General features: G+C 45.5%; 1 protein-coding gene across 1 annotated transcript in view; it reads right to left on the reverse strand.

The window, feature by feature from the left end:
- LOC146809052 (uncharacterized) overlaps window positions 1–21,015 on the reverse strand; it is a 477,319-nt gene that overhangs the window by 177,477 nt on the left and 278,827 nt on the right. Inside the window, exons 14-16 of the mRNA XM_085614821.1 lie at window positions 19,717–19,764; window positions 18,594–18,662; window positions 7,729–7,791 (exon numbers count right to left, since the gene is read on the reverse strand). Coding sequence (XP_085470947.1) covers window positions 7,729–7,791; window positions 18,594–18,662; window positions 19,717–19,764 — 180 coding nt within the window. The remainder of the gene's footprint in view (window positions 1–7,728; window positions 7,792–18,593; window positions 18,663–19,716; window positions 19,765–21,015) is intronic.

Below are 21,015 nucleotides of genomic sequence, written 5' to 3' on the forward strand. Positions count from 1 at the left end.
ACGCGTATATGGTCTTCCACCTTACTGCACCAGTGGCACACAGAAGGCAGTTCTATGGCAGCAATTAGCCACAGCTTTGGGGGAGGAGGGGCGCACAGTCCAGGACATCAAGAAAAAGTGGCAAGATGAAAAGTACAGGATCCTCCCTGCCCCACACTCTGGACCCTGCCTCCGTCTCACCCCACTAAAGTAGGATATCCTCACCACAATCTACCCCCACATGATCCTTGGGCTGCCTGTGAGTGATATCCGCAACGTGGTACCAGGTAAATGGGATGACAAGGAAAAGTGTATGAAAAGATTGTCTGTGTTGCACTGCCATTGTGAGTAAGGAAGTTGTCCAAAGTGTATATAAAAATATATTCAGTCAGAGACTCATGTGTTACCCTCTGTATGTTGCACCAGAATCCTTTGAATTAGAAATGGCAAATCCCTCTCCCACTATTAAAATCATGGCCACAGTATTGCTGCCGTATAAACCTAACCCTGCTAAGTAGTAATTGACAAAGTGCCCTTTCCACTCATCCAGATGCGGCTGAGTCAGTCAAAAAAATAAGGGTCGCGGAGCATATGAAAATCAACTGACAAATGAATTGGGAAAATACAAGGGGGCAGATTTACAAGGACTGGCGCATCCCTGCATGTTAGCAGGGATGCGCCAGTACCTATGCGACACGCAATTCCACCCTTGTGCCACCATGTATGCATCGCATTTACAATGCGGCGCACCGTGGCGCAGGGATAGATAGATGTGTGTCGGATCTGATGGCGTAAGGGCGGCGCTTTGCTGGAATTGTGTCGCAAGTGCTACGCAACTCCAACAATGTTCATGGACCGCCCATACCTAACGACCTGCGCCACTCCTTATGTCTGCTTCAAGCATGCGTATGGTTTCGTCGCAGCGGCCTCTGAAAAGTGATTCAGTGAAATCTTGTAGATTTCACTGCGTCACTTTTACGAGGCAGTTCCCAAAGGAACACCCACCCTGCTTAAATTAAACCTGACGCAGGTTTAATGTTGTGCAGGGCTTTACAACGTGACGCATCTCCATAGATGCATCACGTTGTAAATTAGTCGCAACGTGGATCATGGTTTACGCTACCGCTGTGTCACAGAAGTGACCCAACTGCGGTGTAAACATTTTGCAAGGGGCTTGTAAATCTGCCACAATTTATCCAAGAAGTAACTAACCCTGTGCCAGCCAAAATCACAAAGCAGAAGGTGAGAGAATCCTCAGATCAAAATATGTCATTCACATATTCCGTTGCTCATTTCCCACCCTGCCACGCCATTACATCCCCAATGCCCCACTGCTCCTACCTGCCCCGTCTGCGGAAGTACTTTCCAACACTGTTAGCATGCAGAAGATATGGGGAAATGCCTGACAAGTTCCACATGTACATGTCCCATTTGGTTACTTTTCTCTCTTCTCACCTATTGACACATTCAGCCAGAGCCATCCATGGACGACACCTGCAGAGAGGCCCTGCACCTGGCTATGGTGGCCATTAGAAGCAGGACTTCTTCCAACAGCAGACAGATGTGAGTCAGAACATTCGTGCCATAGGGGCTACCCTGTCAGGACATGCTTCAATTCCCTCAGGTGGTGGACAGACTGAGCCATGTTTTGGAGAGGATGGATAGAACTTGGCAGGACATGCCCAGGAATATGAGAGACATGATATCCATCCAATGGGAAGAGAGTGCAAGACACCATGCCTTGGCCATGAAGATGATGGAGGGCATGCTGAAAGTGATCCAAAGTCTCCCTTCATGGTCAACGCAGGGAGGTGGAGCCATCATATCTGCCTGCAGGACAGCACATCCACACACCTGTACCACCAACTGCACAGGACCACAGCAAAGGTACACATCCACACCGGCGCCCTGAACAGGCACTCCCACCACCTGCACAACCACCACCAACCCCTGAACGGGCACTGCTTGAACCTGTACAACCACCACCACCCCCTGAATGGGCACTGGCACCACCTGCACAACTAGCCCTTGTCCAGGCACAAATACCAACTGTACCTACACCATCTGTCCCTGCACATGTAGATCACCCTGTACAGGCACATGGACAACACTCACCTACATGTAGGCGACAAGCCATACCTGATCCCTCACATCGATCATCACCTCCGAAATTGCGATATCACAAGCATGATCGCCATTGACAACATCCCAAAAACAAATTGACCACTGTGAATATGTGTCAAGAAAAAGTAAAGCTTCCTAAGTAAGATTCTGTTGTGTATCATGTCCTGTATAACGATGTAGGTGGCCTAGAGATGTGAGGAGGTATGTGTCTGTGTGACACAGTTACAAGTGTAACCCATCATTGCAACAAGCCATAATGTGTGTTGGACCTGGCCCTTTTGGCAGGTTCACCCCTAAACTTTTTGCATTTATCCTGGCCTTTTTCCCTATGTAGTGTTTTTAGTTTTAGGCCTCTAGGCACGTTAGTACTGTGTCCCAGTGTAAAGTGTGTGCGCTCTCTGATACATTTAGTGAGACTGGCCTGCCCTCCCATAGGAATGTATGGGGGATATGTGTGTCCATGGTAGTTCCTGATGTGAGAGGAGTGCAGGGGCGAGTTTGGTATGTGCGAACTCGTGAGAATAAATGCTGCGCAATGGTGTGCACAGATTTATTGTGACTGGTGGAGAAGTGCCACTTCTAGAAGTTGGCATGTCTGTGTGCTGTGTGATGTGAAATGCCTGTCTGGCTTGTGATTGACAGGAGCTGAGAGGGCTGGAGAATTCCAGGAGCCAGGGTGAGTCTGCCCGGTGGTGAATGGAGAGATCTGCATCTAGATGGGAGGGAGGAGTTGCACCTGGGACCTGAATGGGGCTGGGCCTTCCATTCACAATGCTGGCTCCACCTCATGTGGTGCGTCTGATGTCCCTGACCTGTCCTGTGAATAGAGAGGGGAGCTGAGAAAAACAAAGTGCTCCTGAACCAGTTGTATCTGGTTCTCCCCTTGCCCTACAGATGCAGAACAAAGGATAATGCTGTATAAAAGAAGGGGCTGTGACCCCATACACATTTTCTTGTTTGTGGACTTTAATCTACCAGGGGCGTGCTGCTGCTGGGGCTCAGGGAAAGGCTTGTCTCCCTGGGCCCTGCCCTGCCCCTGGATGCCTGGAGGACTTCTTGGGACCCTTTTGCCTTGCTTAGGGATCCTCCAGCACCTTTGAGGATATCTTTGGCTGGGACCTTTTGCTTTATTGAGGTGTTCTTAAGGACTTTGTGCCTCTATCCCTAGCGCCTGGTGAGTGCTTTCCTTCACTCTCTGCTGGGCGCTTTGCTCCTGGCAGCGCTGGGCTGCGATCATCGTCGAAGGAATCCCGACATAGGGATTCCCCCGCTGTTCCCGATGTCCTGGCGGGTGCCCACCCCGCGTCATGGCCACAGTGGATTTGTTCCATGGCGGGTGCCCACCCCGCATGCTGCCTGCCCGGCTTGCTTTAATTTAAGGACGGGACCCCACCCCGCATTTCACCGCCGTGGCCTGGAGGAAGTCAGGCACCGTAGTGCCTGGCGGCGGGCGGGACTTCCGGTTTCTGAGGGAAGTCCCACGCACGCCCCCGCTAGAGGAGAGGAGCCGTGGTGAGTGGGATGCAGGCGGAGGGGGCGCGAGGCACATTGTCGGTGCCTGCCCCCACCACACAAAAAAGAGGCTGCCTAGAGCAGCGCGGGGCTCCCGTGAGCGAGGGAAGCCCCGCGCCGGTGCCGGCCATCAAGAGCAGAGGAGTCCCGGGTCCCCGTAGAGGGCCCGGGTGAAGATGTGCAGCCAACCAGGGAAGTGGTGACGCGAGGCTCCCATGCCTGAGGGAGAGCCCCGTGGTACCAGCAGAAGAGAGAAGTCCCGGGTCCCAGGAAGGGGTCCGGGTGAACAGGAGAAGCAGAAGCTGGACCAGAGTCCTGCCCCCAGAGCCGGTGAGTGAGGGCTCGAGGGGGCGGGGTGGTGCCGGTCGAGGCCCAGATCCCAAGCGGTCCCGCCAGAGAGCGGGCCGCTCCACCGTTATTATGTGTGCATAGAGGGTCCAGAGGGGCCCGTGCTGTGTAAGGCAACAGTGCCTCTTCTCCATGAGCGGACCCACCATTGCGGGCTGCTCCAACGTTTTGCATAATTATTTACTGGGCCAGAGGGGCCTGTGTCCTTTCCCCGCTTTGGCGCACGCCTTAGCCAGCCAGAATTCCCATTTCTAACAATATGCATAGCAGATGACTCACCAAATACGTGCCCATTTTCTGTACCAGACATTCACAATGAAGTCAAACAAGTTAAAGTAAGTAGGATCCTTCAAAGATATTTATGAATGATTAGAAGAACAACCGTCCGTTCGGAAGGGAGAAATGAATATAATTGATGATCTTAATGCAAATTGAGAAGGGAACTTGCATTGGGGTGGGGCAACAAAAATATAACACTTCAGGGAGCGTCAGGGAATCCAGTCTATTTACAAGGGGAAAAGAAAATATTTGTCCACAAAGATGATTCAGTCAAAAAGTGTCCTTCTGGTCATCCTCTACTACCACAATGTCCAGATCCTCTGAGTCTGTGCAGGCACACGGTTGGTCGGTAAAGGAACAGGCACCACATGGGTTCGGGACACACGAGGAGTATGGGGGAAACAGTGTGGTCCAATGGACGGGGGGACATTGACGGTGGTATGGGTAGGAAGTTGTATGTGGTTGTGGGCTCTAGCAGTGATGCATCTCGGTACCTGATGCAGGCAACGCGACTGGCTTGCCTGGTAAATGCCCACATGGTCACTGGAGACCCTTTGGAATGACCCAATGGCAAAGAAATGGAGAGCAGAAAGGATCTTGAGATATGCCTGAATGGCATGGGAGCAGCATGTCACAGAGTCAAGTTCCTGCTCCCACTCACATACCATCTCCAAGAGGACTTCTGGAGGGAAACGGTACCTGGCCCGACATCTTGGCTGGACATTCCAAATACGTTGATGCTCTGTCTGAAGATCCTCTCTGCTCTCCTCCTCCTCCTCCTCAAGTAGTTTTGCCGCATGACAAGGGGCAGAGCAACAAACACATTCAGTGACATGTTGATATGTTTTGTGTGTGTCTGCTCTGCATTCATACACGCTGCAGGGCTGGGATTGTCTGCAGTGTGTCAGCTGATGCATGGTGGGGGATGGTAGGCACTTGGCCAGGGGTTTACCCTTGAGGGAAATTATCATCGCCCACAGTGCGTGAATCTCCGATTCCGGACCGGGAGCGGAGATTTTGGCCCGGGGGCGGAGATTCCGGCTTGGGAACGGAATTCCCGCTCAGGGTGCGGGAATTCCGGCCTGAGTGCGAACGTAAAGTTAGTAGTCGTAAATCCATTCTGTGAATACCAAAAGTATAAGTGCCTTCTGTTAATACCAAAATGGTAGTAAATTTAGAATTTTGTCTTAAGTTAGTTCTGTGAATCGGGCCCATAAACAAAAATATATACAATGTAGTTAACTTCAAAAGAATATAAAAATATTGTAGTAAACACTTCTCACCCAAAACCTCTATAGACCCAAAATGCTAAAAAATAAATTAGCTTAAACTTAAAAATATATTGGTAAAATGTGTTTAAATTATAACAAATAATAGAATATGGTCAATGAAAAAAATTATTGTAATACATTAATTTAAACCACTACGACCCAAAATCCCGTATAGTACCTAACAACCCAAAAAACATTATATTTATAAATTAGTTAAAAAAATATTAAGCTAAACCAAACTTATAAAAACAGCCAATAGAGGACAATATTTCAGAAAATGAATGGACATTTGAAAAAAACAATAATCAAGTAAGTTGAACATTAACAAAAAAATCTAAAAACAATATTCTATTCACAATGTAAATGTAATAAACCTTATTATAAAATGAAAATCAATTTACTTACCTTTCATATTTAATACTTCAATAGAATAAAAACCATAATGCTATGAACTTGATATTACGTATTACGAAAATTGTGCCATCGATATTGAGGATCCACACGTAAATTTACAACTTATTTCACGCTGCATTTCTTCCTTAGGCTGTGAGCTCCAAGTTTGTTGTGATTCCTGAACAGACAAATTATGATACATTGAAGATTGCTTGTATGGTACTGCATGCAGCTGTAGTTATTTCTAGATGCCCCTCGAGGGAGGTTCCTCATTTTTAGGTGTAGAAGATAATAAGGGGATGATTACGATGGCGGTGAGACCGCCACCTTTTACCACCCGCCACATTAGGATGGTGGGCGGTGTGATGGCGGTCGGAAACATCGACCGCCACACATCTGATGGGCTTTGCAATCAGTGCAATGGAGGCGGTGCCTACCAGGCACTGCCATGGGGATTACGATGTCCCTCCCCGCCAGCCATTTCATGGCAGTTCACCTGCCATAGAAAGGCTGGCGGAAAGGGACATTGGGGGCCCATAGGCCCCCTTACCACCCGGCCCTCTGATGTGGGCACTGGGGAGCACCTATGGTGCCTCCCTACATGTCCCTTTGCCATGTGGCAGACACTGCATGGTGTCTGCCACGTAGTGCAGGGATATGAAAAGTGACCCCTTTAGGTCTTGTGGCGGTTGCTGCAGCCAGCAGCACCCGCCGCAATACAAAATACAGGCATTGCGACCGCCATGGTGGTGGTCGCATTGTAATGCCTATGTCAGGAATGTCAACAGCCTGTCGGGCGGTCCCGATTTCCATCCTAATCAGGCCCTAAGAGCACGCTTGTGTGTCGCCATGTTGTCTGCTAAGTTCTTCATCAAATGAGAAAAGTCAATGAAATACTTTTAATTTAGGTTATGGACTTATTGGTCCTATAATTTGTAGAACCATGTTCTTTGACTCTGACTCTAGCTATACAGTGTCTTTTTTATTCTGTAGATGTCTCATAATTTTTGAGAAACAGGCTTCAGGAATTTTTTCTCAGTTTTTGCAACAGGAGTATTTGAGGTCCTATACTTTTTAATGTAATGTTGATGTTGTTCATAGTTTTTGGATCACTTGTTGCTTATTAACAATAGTTTTAATACACTTTCATACTATCAAACCACCCCATTGAGCAAAACACATAGGGGCAGATTTACAAGCCCCTTGCGCCACTTTTGCGTCACTTTTAACATGGGAAAAGTGACGCAAAAGTGGCGCAAGGGGCTTGTAAATCTGTTTCATAATGGATAGAACTGTATTTATTTTTTTATTTTGAAAATTATGTATTTAACACTCCTTGGCCCTATCATTGGTCCTGGTGATTCCATGCAAATCGGGAATTACAAGGAAAGAAGGAATACTACATTCTCAATCAGCCACCCTCTTACCTGAGAGCTGGTGAACTTACTGGGTGTAAATGGGTTAAAATATTGTGAACTATTGTGTGAATCCACCAGCAAACCATCCATCCAAGCAATAGTATATTGGAGGAAGCTGACCTGTCGAATACTTCTCCGGAGCACCCAACTCTAAAACAGAAGTGCAGTCTTGAGCTCACTCCACACTGCTGTAGGGTGAGACAATGACACTTTAGAGATATCTTTAGTGTGCCTTTGGGACAAGGCTTCAAGGAGCTGAGCAACAGCACTTGCAATCTTCTCTGTGACCCCACTATCTCCTTAGACTGCCAGGCTTTCTTACATTGACCAACTACAGCTCACTACCCTTACGAAATGCAAACATTTACGTGTAAAATAGGCGAATGTCGGAGTCCACAACTTACCTCACACTGAGTTCCTTCTTCCTGAAGCTGTGACTCTGGTGAGCTTTGAGTTTGTTGGGATTCCTGAATAGACAAATTATAATATGTTAAAGTTCACTTATGAGATGATGCACGCCGCATGGGGTTTCATCAGTATACTCGCTCAGGATGGGACTTAATGAAAGACATCATGATCCTGGCAATGAAACAGGGCTAAGGTTATTTTAGCTTTAATTTAATAATTGTCATTGCAGAAATATAAGGTTCATTTGGAAAACAAAGTCTGTGATAAAAGAATTAAGAAAGGTGATACAAACCAACTTTCTGAATACCTACCCTGAATCGAGGGGTAATACCTACCCTGAATAGATGGGTGGAGTGATTTTAATGCCGTCTGCTGGAGCCCCTGGTACCAAGGAGACTGGGGTGCTGATCACTGTACAAGCCTAAAGAACTACACAGGTGACATTCTGAATCCAAGAGTCAGCCTGCTGATAGCTTGCCTGGACCTGGTAAGCCTGTGCTAGCCATTGGTTGCAAGCTCACCAGCCTGAGAAGTCATGCTTGGTTTGTAAGATCCACAATCCATAAACCATCAACTGCAGGTATTTTAACATTGTAGGTGATGAAGACTTTGGGCCTGATTATGACTTTGACGGAGTGGCAGCAGGCCGCAACGTCAGCGCCCAATGTCACACCACCAAAGTCATCCGCACACTGCCCACCGGATTACAAGTTCAAATCTGGTGGGGGGTCCTGCTGTGGCATGCATGCAGTGGCAGTCCTGCAGTGGCAGTCCCTTGGGTGCCGTTGTAAGGCTCATGGTAGAGCCTTAGAGATGCACCATTGTGGGATCGCCAAAGCGCGTTCCTGCAAGGCATGGACTATTAAATCCAAGCCATGAAAACTGTACCAGTGAGGAAACTTGGAATATGCTTGGCAGTGTAGCAGCGACACCAGCAGCATATTGCGGGACACTGCAAGACCACCAAGGATCAAAGTCATAATACAGTGGCCGGACAGCTGGTTGAGGTGGTTGCTGCCCTGCCACTGTGGGTTTGGCAGTCCATTGGAAAGCCAAATTTATAATCAGGCCCTTAATTACCTAAACACAGAAATCTTCAATGATCCACTGAAACATCAAGTCAAAGACTGAGTCAAAGCTACAGCATCATTGTGGGAAAGACAAAGCCTCCCTCGAATTTGTCACAATTTTGTCAGGTTTAGAGATTTTAATCAAATCAAACAATGTATACCACCAGATCTCACAAGCCCAACCAGAGGCCATAAAAATCTGCTACGCCTCAGTCTGCCACCATATCTCTCCCTCTCTGTCGCTCTCTCTCTCTCTTTCTCTCTCTCTCTCTCTCTCTGAGAGAAAAAAGAACCATCACCAACTGATTAAGGGCCTAATTTCGAATTTGGCGGTGTGCAATGGGCTGCCTCACCTGGGCCCATGGACAGCACCTCCAAGCCCGTAGGCAGACCGCCGTTGGATTCAGAGTTGAATCCGGTGTTGGCGGTCCTGCGCTGGCGGTCCCATGGCAGTGCCTTTTAAAGGCTCATATGTGAGCATTAGGAAGGCAGTGCTGTGGGAACGCAAAAGCAAGTTCCTGCACGGCATGGACTGTGCAGTCCATGCAGTGAAGGAACAGGGGGTGCATACCTACAGGGGGCACACCATGTGCCCCTCTGCATGTACCGCGAGGCCCAGAGGCCTTAGTTTACTCACCATCACCCTTTTCGTGAGGGGCTCAACACCATGAAAAGGGTTGCAGTGAGGAAACTACGCAATATGCTTGGCGGTGCGGCAGCAGCACCACCAACATATTACAGCCTCACACCGCTGCGCAACCACCCTGGGATCAGGGTTCCCTGCAGGTTGTGGTGGTTCCACCGCCGTAGTTGGAATATGGAAGTTGGCCTGCCAGTCTGGCGGTACAGGGACTGCCACCACGGGTTTTGCAGTCCGGGGACCACCAAACTCGTAATTAGGTCCTAATTTATGTTTCTTTCTTATGTGCTTTTGATTACTCTTTTTAACCTCAAGTATGAAAGACAGTTTATTCACTGGTACAAACCCCAAGCCAACCCCAACCAGATAATTTTGTCCCTGGTGCTTCTAAAAAGATCCAAAAGTTACTTAAGTATTTTTTCAGACCCCCCGTCTATTTTTGCAATTTATTCTCTACCTTAATGTTGTTTCCAGGACACTATTTAAGGACAAGTAAAGCTTACTTTGGTTGTAAACAATTGTTGATATCCTGATATCAATTTTTCTTTCGCAAGTGTTTTTTAATTTTCTTTTCCCTTTCAAACTAGGGGAATTTGCCCACTGAGTCTGCTTTCCATTTCATGAGAATCTAACAGCCCTACTGATGTGGCACTAAATGACCAGAGATTATAGCATCAAAGGAATAATATATAATGAGCACGCCACAATTACACCACTGGAGTCATCTCAAGCCATTAAGTCAGCATGAGAGCCGACCTCCATTTGACATGCATTGTTTAAAAAAAGGGGATGAATCAAGCAGAGCATCATCCACTATATGTACTGTTTGGTAATGGTCTATAGCAAGGGCATATGCCAAAGGGCCTATTCATGTGTCTCAGCCCACAGGCAGATGCACACCTGAGAAGGAGTGCCCCAGCCGCTGGTCGGGCATAGTTGAAATTCCCTCCGATGCCCCAATATGGCAGGTAGAGGGAAGGAGGATGGGGAGAATTGGAAGGATGGGGCGGATGGCCACCAGCAATGGCCACATCTTAAGGGTGCACACCCATTCCCTCCAGTCTCACCCAAGCTCACAGCCATGTGAAGGCACCTCTCCTGACGCTGTGCCTAGCAGGTTTAGAATGGAATATAACACGATTGTGCAAATGCTATTTTAGTTCTATTTGAAAATCAGTTAGCTTGATTGCAGCAATGTTAGGTTTACTTGGAAAACCAATACATACTGGGTAAATGAATAATAGGATCTTTCACAAACGTTTCTGACATTATCTTCATGTTAAAATAATGTTCAACTATGGATGGGCTAGACAGTGCATTACAAATTTATGCTAACACAACTTGAATGGTTGTGGTGAAGGTCACTGCAGTCTGACAGCTCCCAATAAAGTGCTTGCTCCCATGGCGAACCGTCCGAAACAGGCGGGAGAAGCACTCACATAAAGGTATTGAAAAAAGAGTCTAGTAAAGACCTTGATTAAAGCATGAAGGGGCATATTATCAAGAAACAGCGTTAAAATTATCGCCGCTTTAGCGGCAGAAAACTGCTGCTAAAGCGGCGATAATGGGCTTGATAATATGCCCTTGAGAATTCCCATAGAAGCCCATGTTCTGGTGTCAACATGGGCTTCTATTGGAATTCTCTGCGGCATATTATCAAGCCCATTATCGCCACTTTAGCGGCAGTTTTCTGCCGCTGAAGTAGCGATCATTTTTACGCCGTGCTTGATAATATGCCCCTTCATCTCTAATGAGAGTCAAAAACCAGAGTTACATAGAATTTAAATCAATAGATGCAGACAGTGCATTCTTTATTTCTGTTCTTCAACTTTAAAAACACGGTTAAGGATACAGTCAAAGCTTTTTGTACATTAGATATTAGGAGATTAGACATTAGGACTTCTTCGGAGCTGCTGAGAACATATAATAAAATATTTACTTGAGTTTTATATAGCGCTGGCTAGACCCGGAGGTATCAGAGCGCTTTACATGAGGAGAGTTACATAGGTTACAAGTTACACATTGTTACAGAAGGTACATCAATTTCAATTTACATCCGTTGGTTCATGGCGTGTAGAGGGTAAGGGGGTAATGTAAAAGGGTGACTGGGAGGGCGATTAAGCGGAGAATTGGCACAAGGAAACACAAAGCAGGCAGGGGGAGAGAGATTCAGGGGAGAGAGGAAAGGAATAGGGGAGGCAAGCAAAGAATGAAGGAGGGAAGAGGTGGAGTAGGGGGTAGGAGACACAGCGAGGAGACGAGGAAGTAACTGTGTCTTATGTCCGGCTGGGTGGGAGACGGCTCCCCGTGGTAAAGGGATCATTCCAAGTCTTCCTTTTTTTGTGATTCCCTTGTCGCGGTGGACTCTCTCAGCGGGGTCGCTGAGACTCCAGGGCATAGATGCTGGATCCCTCCCCAACAAGTGGAGAGGACTGCATTGGTCATGGGCACACTTAGAAGAATGAAGGAGGGAGGAGGAGTGGGTTGAAAACCCAGCATGAACACAGTGTCCAACGTCCAGGAGGGTTCCCAGTCTTCCATTTTGTGTGATTACCTTGACACGGTGGACTCCCTCAGCGGGGTCGCTGAGACTGCAGGGCCTAGATGCTGGATCCCTCCCTAACAACGGGAGAGGAGTGCTTTGGTCATGGGCACACTTAGTAGAATGAAGGAGGGATGGGGAGGGGGTAGAAAACCCAGCGTGAACACAGTGTCCGACTTCCAGGAGGGTAGGAGATGGTTCCCAGTGGTAAGGGGATCAATCCCAGTCCTCCACTATGTGAGACTCCCTTGTCACTGTGGACTCTTTCAGAAGGGTCTCTGAGACTCCAGGGCAAAAATGCTGGATCCATCCCCAACAAGGGGAGTAGGAGTGCTTTGGACAACGGCATACTTGAGGTGGCCATTTTAGGGAGTCAGGCTGGGAGGGTTACATAGGTTACAAGTTACACATTGTTACAGAAGGTACGTCAATTACGAGGTACATCCGTTGGTTCATGGCGTGTACAAGGGTAAGGGGATAATGTAAAGGGCATAGGCACAAGGATAAACAAAGCAGAGAGAGGAAAGGAATAGGGGATGCAAACAAAGAATGAAGGAGGCAAGAGGTGGGGGAGAGGGTAGGAGACACAGCAAGGAGACGAGGAAGTCCAGGCTAGACCCGGAGGTATCAAAGCGCTTTACATGAGGATTAAGACGTGTTACAGCGTTACATCAGTTACAGTTACATTACAGTTAGATCCGTTGCTAGTGCATTCAATAAACATAGAAAAACAAGATCGATGGAGGGAGGGAAGGGAACATAATGGGCAGATGAGGAAGAAAACAATGTCTGATGTCCAGCTGGCCCCTCTGCTCACCTTTGGGGAGCACACTGGGCGTAAGCCTGAAATCGCCTGACCGACGCCATTTTGAAAATAGGCAGTCCAGTCCAGGGCTTCTACAATCTTGTGGGAAAAAAATCACTTTTTTCTGGCTGGACAGCACAGAATGAATGGGAGCAAGTTACTTTACTGTCCGTGGCTGGTGTGTATTGGGGCAGCAGACAGGTGTGGCAGCTATGTATTCCCCCAGAGTCCCTCTAAACTCCCAGTTCACGGTTTAAGCTGGTCCAGGACCGATGCCCCCAATGACCAGATGCAGCGTATGTTTGCCAGTGTCCCACAGGGAGAAAACCAGGTGTTACGTCTTGGGGCAGGCTGCAGCCGTTGATGGATCTTGTCCCCATACAGCACCCCTGTCGGAAGGTCGCACAACTTTCATTGTTTCATGGACCTGCTATACTGCACCCCCGTACTCGATTCTTGGACCGGGGAGCGCTCCGTATTGGGCGATGTGTGGGATGAGGTTGGTGCTTCAGAAACACCGAAGGACGATGTCGCATGCTACCACTCTGGAACAGAGCTCTGAGAAAGATGTCCTACACGGCCATCTTGTCGGTTCTTCACCCGCGCAACCAGCCCTCCCGACTCGGCAGTTGTGCAGGAGCGAGAAGCGGACGATCAGCAGAGGTGTAGAGAGCCTTCCCAGCTCAACCAGCAGAGACAGGGGAACAAGCTCTTCCGACTCTGCAGTCGTGCATGAGCGCGAATTGACGATAAGTAGTGGTGCAGAGAGCCTTCCCAGCTCAACACCAGCGCATGTGGCAGTCACACCACTTGAGACTGTGAAGGGGTGAAGGGACTTACCGCAGGTCCAAGCAAGTGTGGCCGTTCTGTTTCCCCGGTGTCTGCGGATCTTGGCAGCGGTGGTGGTGCCCTCTCCCCGAGGGGGAGGCTGTAGGCACTGGAGGCGAAGTGAAGAGCCGTGCCTCGGATGCACTGGATCTCGCCCAAGCCCGGAGCCTGAAGTCCGGGCGCCTGAATGACGATGGAGGCACAGTCGGAGAATGGGAGTCGGGGTCCGGAGTCGCGGTCCTGCAGTGAGTTAGGTGGGGAAGTGGTGCGGAGGGAGAAAATATGTTTGTGGGTCGGGGCTAACAGAGATTAAAGCTCGTTAGAGCGATCTCAGCCTCGGGAGCTCCATCTCAACACTTCAGAAACACTCACAATACAAAAGTAAACAAAAAAATGTAAACATTGTGTACATACTAGGCCTCTACATGGGAACCCCTATCAAGCTCATCAAACGACTACAACGCATCCAAAACGCCTCGGCACGACTGATCCTCGACATACCACGCCATGGCCACATCCCCCCCCACCTGAGAAACCTGCACTGGCTCCCCATCAAAAAGAGGATATCCTTCAAGCTCATCACCCATGCACACAAGGCACTCCACAAGACCGGCCCAGCCTACCTCAACAGATGACTTTCCTTCTACATCCCCAACCGCCAGCTACGCTCCTCCGACCTCTCACTCGCCACCGTCCCACGCGTCCGAAGAGCAACCACAGGCGGGAGATCCTTCTCCCACCTTGCCGCCAAGACATGGAACACCCTCCCACTGAGCCTTCATCAGACCCAAGACCTGCTGACCTTCAGGAGGACACTCAAGACCTTGCTGTTCGATCAGTAGCGCCCCCCCCCCCCAGCGCCTTGAGACCCTCGCGGGTATGTAGTGCGCTTAACAAATGACTGATTGATTGATTGATTGATTGACAAAGAACAAAAACAACAAAGTTAAAAACAAAATATGACGAGCATTAAAACAGAAATATCTCATACCAACAGTTATATTCCTGAAAACATTCAGAAAGTCGACATTATGGTGCAATTAGTCATTTATGATATCAATACAACCATTTCACTGTACCAAAGTAAAACATTTAGTCTGTTTGTTTATCTATGAACGCATGTTAATTTTTTCTATTTAGATGTCCTGTGCATTTGGGATTCCTATTGACTGTGCGATGCATGTCTCCCCCTATTTGTGTATTTTTTAGGAACTCTATGATACAACTTTACTGTTGTGAATTATATTGAAAGTATAATTTCAGATTATATATGTGTGGTTTGAGGTAAGCCACATCTCTATTTACATACTCATTGAGTCTGTTTGGGATGAAGGTTTCGTATTGCCCACTGTTCTGATTTTTGTGGTGGTGAGCTATACTCCTTTTTGTTTTTTGGCGAGTGTGTTGTATAATCTGGACCTGGTGTCTTTTGTCTACTAAATCACTTTCACTCAACCACGGATTCATGGGCTTACTTGTTATGTTTGTCTGTACTATCCTTATGTTACTGACATCCTACTCATTTCCAGAATGAAGGGGCCGATTACGGTGACGGTGGGAGTGCCACTGCCAGCCTGTCGGTGGCGTTCCCACCGCCATTGGAACCCCCTAATCCGTCCACCATATTACGATGGCGGGCGGCTTTGTGGCAGTCGGAAAGACAGATCGCCATGCATCCGACGGGCTCCTTGAGCCTGACCGTGTGGCGGAGGGGAATGTGTTCCCTACAATGGCGGCAATGCCTGCCAGGCACCTCCTTAGGGAATACAATGTCCCTTCCAGCCTGTCTGTCAGCAGCGGTTAATATGTCGGGACCGGGCAGGCGGAAAGGGACTTTGGGGGCCCGTAGCAGCCCCTCTTCCCCCCGGCCCTCAGCTGTGGATCTTGGTGGGCACAAACAGTGCTCCCCTACATATCCCTGTACTATGTGACAGGCCCCGCATGGTGCCGGCCACGTAGCGCAGGGATATGTATTGTGTCCACAAATTGCATTACTACCACCGTGGTGGTGGTCGCATCGTAATGCCTCAGTTGGGACCGCTGACAGTCTGTTGGGTTGTCCCGTTTCCGATAGGATGGCAGGGGGGCGAAAGTCCACCAGCCATCCTAATCAGCCTCATAGCGTTCTTTATGTGTATTCATACAATACCTTTTCTTTTTCTGTGCTTTTTAAAGGAAATTGATTATTCTTACTACAAGGAGGACCTACTTACAAATAACTCATCAAGAATCGCATATTGTACACCTTAGATACTTGTGATAAGCAGAATTTGGGTCAATTATTCAGTGCTGTGTGACTGTACGACAGATATAGGTTCATGTTACTGATGGAAGAAAACCTTTCCCTCTCATGAGCGATTTATTTGTTTATCTTAAATGTAAGATCAACTAATTTCAATGTTTTCACTGCTACTTTCAGAGTTACTACAATTCACCAAGATATGTTGGGTCTATAGTGATTTGAGATCTACTTTAATGGTTATCAGCTCTGTTTAAGTAAATGCAACATTGTAGGACGGGATATTAGACTATTTGCTATATTTGATGCTTAGTGCCTTCTTTTTTTGCTTTGTATACAGTGAAATGGTTGCATTGATATCAGAAATGACTGATGCACCAAAATGTCTTCTTTCCAGATGTTTTCAGAAATATAACTGTTGATATGAGATATTTCTGTTTTAATGCTGGTCATTTGTTGTTTTTAACTTTGTTGTTCTTGTTCTTTGTTGGTCTATTGTGTACATTATATATTATATTTTGTAGTTGGCTTTTGTATTGTGTGTGTTTCTGAAGTCTTGTCTTGTAAGTTCTTAACAGCCCTGAATAAATCTCAATGTAGCAAGATGAAATGTGTTGGATGTGTCCTTATCCATGCTTTTAAAGTTGTAGCAAAGAAATTGTTATTGCAATTGCATCTATATAGTGCTTACTATCCCTGATGAGACGTCACATCACTTTTCGTCGAGTAGCACTCCACAGCGGATCCCAAAAATGATTACTGGTGAATTAGTAAAGGGAAATGTGAAATTAATTTGAGCGGTGGACATGTCAGTCTGTTAGTTGGATTGAAAAGGGTCTAAATGTATTTTTTTTTAGAAGCAGCAGGAGGAGGTTTGGGATGCGTAAGGGAGAGATGCAGGGGGGGAGTGTCTGTAGATGGGGATTAGGGAGAAAGATGAGGCATGAGATGAGTCTAGGGAGGATACATGAGGGAAGAGTTTTTAGAAAGGCTTGTTTGGGAGATCTGAATAGTAATAGAGGTTTGAGATGATGCAAGGATGCTTAGAGGAGGGAAGAGTCTAGAAAGGGTGATTTTGGGGATCATAGTAGTAGAATGGGGTTTGGGATAAGTCAGAAAGTGGAGGTAGAGGATATATTGAGAGAGGTATAGGGTGAGAAATAGACTTGTGGATCGGAGAGAGTTGTAGAATGAGGTTTTGGATGTGTCACAGTGGAGGTGGGGATATATTGAGACTGGTACAGCGTTAAATATAGGGTAGTGCACCGGAGAGGCTGAATTAGGAGTAAAGTAATACATATAAAGATACATAAGTACATAGAAGGTATATAGTATAAGGAAAGTAATATATCTAGATGTAAGTTGTATTTAATAAACTCAGACTTTACTGTACTTTAAGCTAATTTATTTGCTTTTATATTTTTTTGCCTTTAATAATTCAAAAGTGAAGCAATTTTTGAAAAATAGTTATGATGAAAATCTACTTATTTATGCAGATACCTTTATACATGTTAAACATAGAATAATATAACCATAAGTAATACGTACATTTGTTAAGCAGACCTAACAAATATCTATATATTTATAAACATAATTATTATACCTATTTATACAAAGGAATACGCATGTATAGCTACATACATGTATTCTAAATAAATGCTTATATACACAGTTATATGCTGTACATTTATTTTTGCATATGGTGATTATGTTTGCTCTTGAGTAGTCTTCTGCAGATGAGATAGTTATTCGTGGATCTTAAGTCACCCCTACAGCGGGCTTTAGAGCCCTATGGCAAGGTGCACTAAAGTACATGTGAGGGCACATTTGCAAGAGCAGATGCGTCCCTGTAATGCCTAATTTCATTGCTATATCAAGTTATGGTTCTTTACTCAGAGGAGAAAACATTTGTGTGCTGGGGTCGTATGGCCATGCTGTCCCGTGAATGTCCTTTTGGCAAGCTGGGCACGGTTGGTAAGCCTATCCCTGCACCTCGGGTGCAGGCTGCGAAAAGTCTTTTGTGACGACCCTTTCTCTCCTGCCGCCAGGAGTTCTAGCTTCTGCAGCTGAAGCAGTTGCCTTGTTTTGGAAATAGAGGAGGGCCTCCGTTTGGTGGTAAACCCTGAGGCAGTTGAGACTTACGTAGGTGATTGGTCCTGGGTGTCTGTCCTTATGCATCAGTAGGGACCTGCCTTACTCCCTCATCAGACTGTCCTTCCTCCTCGTCAGACTGTCCTCCCCCCGGGGGCGTGGTCAGCCAACCCTTCCCCAGGGGAACACCAGCAATGGGGGCCCAAGTCATAGAGACCATAGCCCAGCAATGGTCACTCTGTATTTTGGGCAAGGGCAACCTCCATTTTAGCTACACGCAAACTAAAAAAAATGGACGGAATGCAAGTAGAATAATTTGTTCAAACTGAATTAAGAACTTACATCCAATAAGTGTTGGTGAAAACTTGCAGTGCAATCTGTATACCTTAAAGTATAATGGAATTCTAAAGTTAGTTATAAATATTGTGATGGTGTTAGTATGAATTCACTAAAAATGATTTCTCTAATACAACTTTTAACCAAATTATTTTTAAATCATTTAGGTTTTCTCCTAATAGTTATCTTTCAAAAGACCTATAACTGAGAACCACATATATATTTGACACACATGTGTACTAGAATACATATTTTAAAGCAATAATATGACTTCAGATTATTCAAAAAGGTGGAAAGGAAATGTAGTTACCTCTCCCAGCCCATCTGTTCCGTCATCCCCATTTTCAGGTGATGTTAGTTTCTGCCGACCTGATGGTCTCTGAATACAAGATTGAAGAACTAAATATTGAGTCACGAAAACCAAAATTTTTAAATATTGTTCGGGTAGACCTATGGACTTTGGGGCAGATGTTGGCGAGCTCTTTGTGATTTCAAGGAAAGCAAAGGAAGCAGATGCAATTGAATATAATAATAAAAATCGCAGCCTTCAACTGCACGAAGACTCTTGGGGGCATATTATCAAGGACGGCGTTAAAATTATCGCTGGCTTAGCGGAAGAAAACTGCCACTAAAGCGGCAATAATGGGCTTGATAATATGCCCTGGAGAATTCCAATAGAAGCCCATGTTCACACCAGAACATGGACTTCTATGGGAATTATCAAGGGCATATTATCAAGCCCATTATCGCCGCTTTAACGGCAGTTTTCTGCCGCTAAACCGGCGATAATTATTAAAGCCGTCCTTGATAATATGCCCCCAAGTTCTCCATTCCCAGTAGAACGTTTGAAATGTGTTATCCTCCACACTTCTCAATGCGAACAAACAGGAAGCTGTACCTATGAAGCACAGCATGTGAGCATATGCCTATGAATGTGACTCATACAGCATAAACTGAGCTCCAAAGGAACACAAGATTGAACGCAGTAGGGGGTTTATGGTCAGTATCCCAGATCTGCATTGAGAAGGAGTGGGGATAATTTCTCATGGGTGATGGTTTACAATTGAGAGGAGAAGATTACTGAGGTGAGGCTTAGAGAGAGGATCAGAGAAAGCTGTGGCGGAGAGACGAGTTGGAAGGATACAAACTTGAGAAGTGGTGAGAGTAGGAACCCTTCAAAGGCAGCCTTGCATCTGGGTGGATACCCTTGGATGATGGGTAACACCACTACACTCAAGCACGATAGCACATCAGGATTAACAACAGTGCATACCAACCATATGGGACATCTAGAGTAAGGGCAGTGGATCCAACCCCGATAATTCTAAATGATTTCTTAGCAAACCTGGCATACATCGAACCTGCTGTTGTCAGATCTCCAACCCAGGGATAAGCTTCTACCTATCCAATGCTCATGTGTGGTTTTAATATACCTTCCGATTCTTAAAGCTCTTCTGCTTTGGTTGACTTTGCTGTTGATCCTGCAGAGCAAAAATACAGACTGAGAGAATAGCCACAACATTCCAATGCAAGGTACAAATGGTTTTTCAACGTATTCATTGTAAATGGTGGTCCATTAGTTTACATAATTTATTCAGGTCAACTTTGCAATATTGTGAGAGATTACTTGAGATCTACACAAGCTCAGCCCACTTAGCCCAAAGCTGCATGCAGAAGAAAAAATATGTTTACATTTACGGGGTATTGCACTAGCATATTGTGATCTAAATATGGTGATACAACAAGATTGTAGCTCTGATATTGACCACAAGAAAATTGTGATAAGTACTCATATGTAAGTATAAATGTACTATTCCTAACTCCACCTCCTGATGAAGTATATATACCTTCAAGCTACATAGATATGAAGATAAGAATAGTAAAGCTCTGGTTACTTACTTTCACAATATTTTGGTAGTTGATAACCTGACATCCATTCTATTTTGGAGCACATATGAAAACACAGAACCACTGTTGAACACAGATGTTAACATTGAAGAATTCTGTTTATCTAAAATACTTTCTGTCTTTCATTGTCTAGCCTTGAAAGATATGAAAGATCCTGTATGTGAATGCTTCAATGAATGTTGGCTTTATTATCACGATCGTAAAAGACACAACTATTAATTCAAAACTGTTTGTGACATGAATATCATGTCCAAAATATTGTAATTAAAAACATTTCATGGAACAGAATACCTATCGCAAGAATATTGTTTTTTGTATATAATACACTTTTAAAGAATATTTTTCTATTTATTTTTGTTTACTTTAATAGAGCTGTTATAAAAATCATTTTCAATTAATCAAATGTGTATTCATATATTCAGTTTAGGAGTTAGTATTATTAGTATAATGGTATCATTTGTTTACTATAGTGTGCAAATCTAAATGTGTAACTTAATAATTTTTCAAATTTATTTAGTAATTTATAATGTACTAGTGGGTTGTTGAGTTTATAGAGGAATACGGAGGGAAGTTATTTAAATTATAGTTTGTTTTTTATTGTTGATTTCTTAGATGTAAATTAATCAAGTGGCTATTAATTATTTTAATGTATCAATTGTTTATTTGATATTTTATTTATTAAACTTTAATTTGTGAATTTTAATATATATTTGTTTATATTTTAAAGTTTAATCAGTAATTTATGTGTTAGTATTCGGTTGCAGTGTTTACAGGGAAATGGGTTTGGAAGTTAATTGAAATATAAATTGAGGTATACATTATGG

Source organism: Triturus cristatus, chromosome 7, assembly GCF_964204655.1.
Source record: "Triturus cristatus chromosome 7, aTriCri1.1, whole genome shotgun sequence".
Lineage (NCBI taxonomy): Eukaryota > Metazoa > Chordata > Amphibia > Caudata > Salamandridae > Triturus > Triturus cristatus.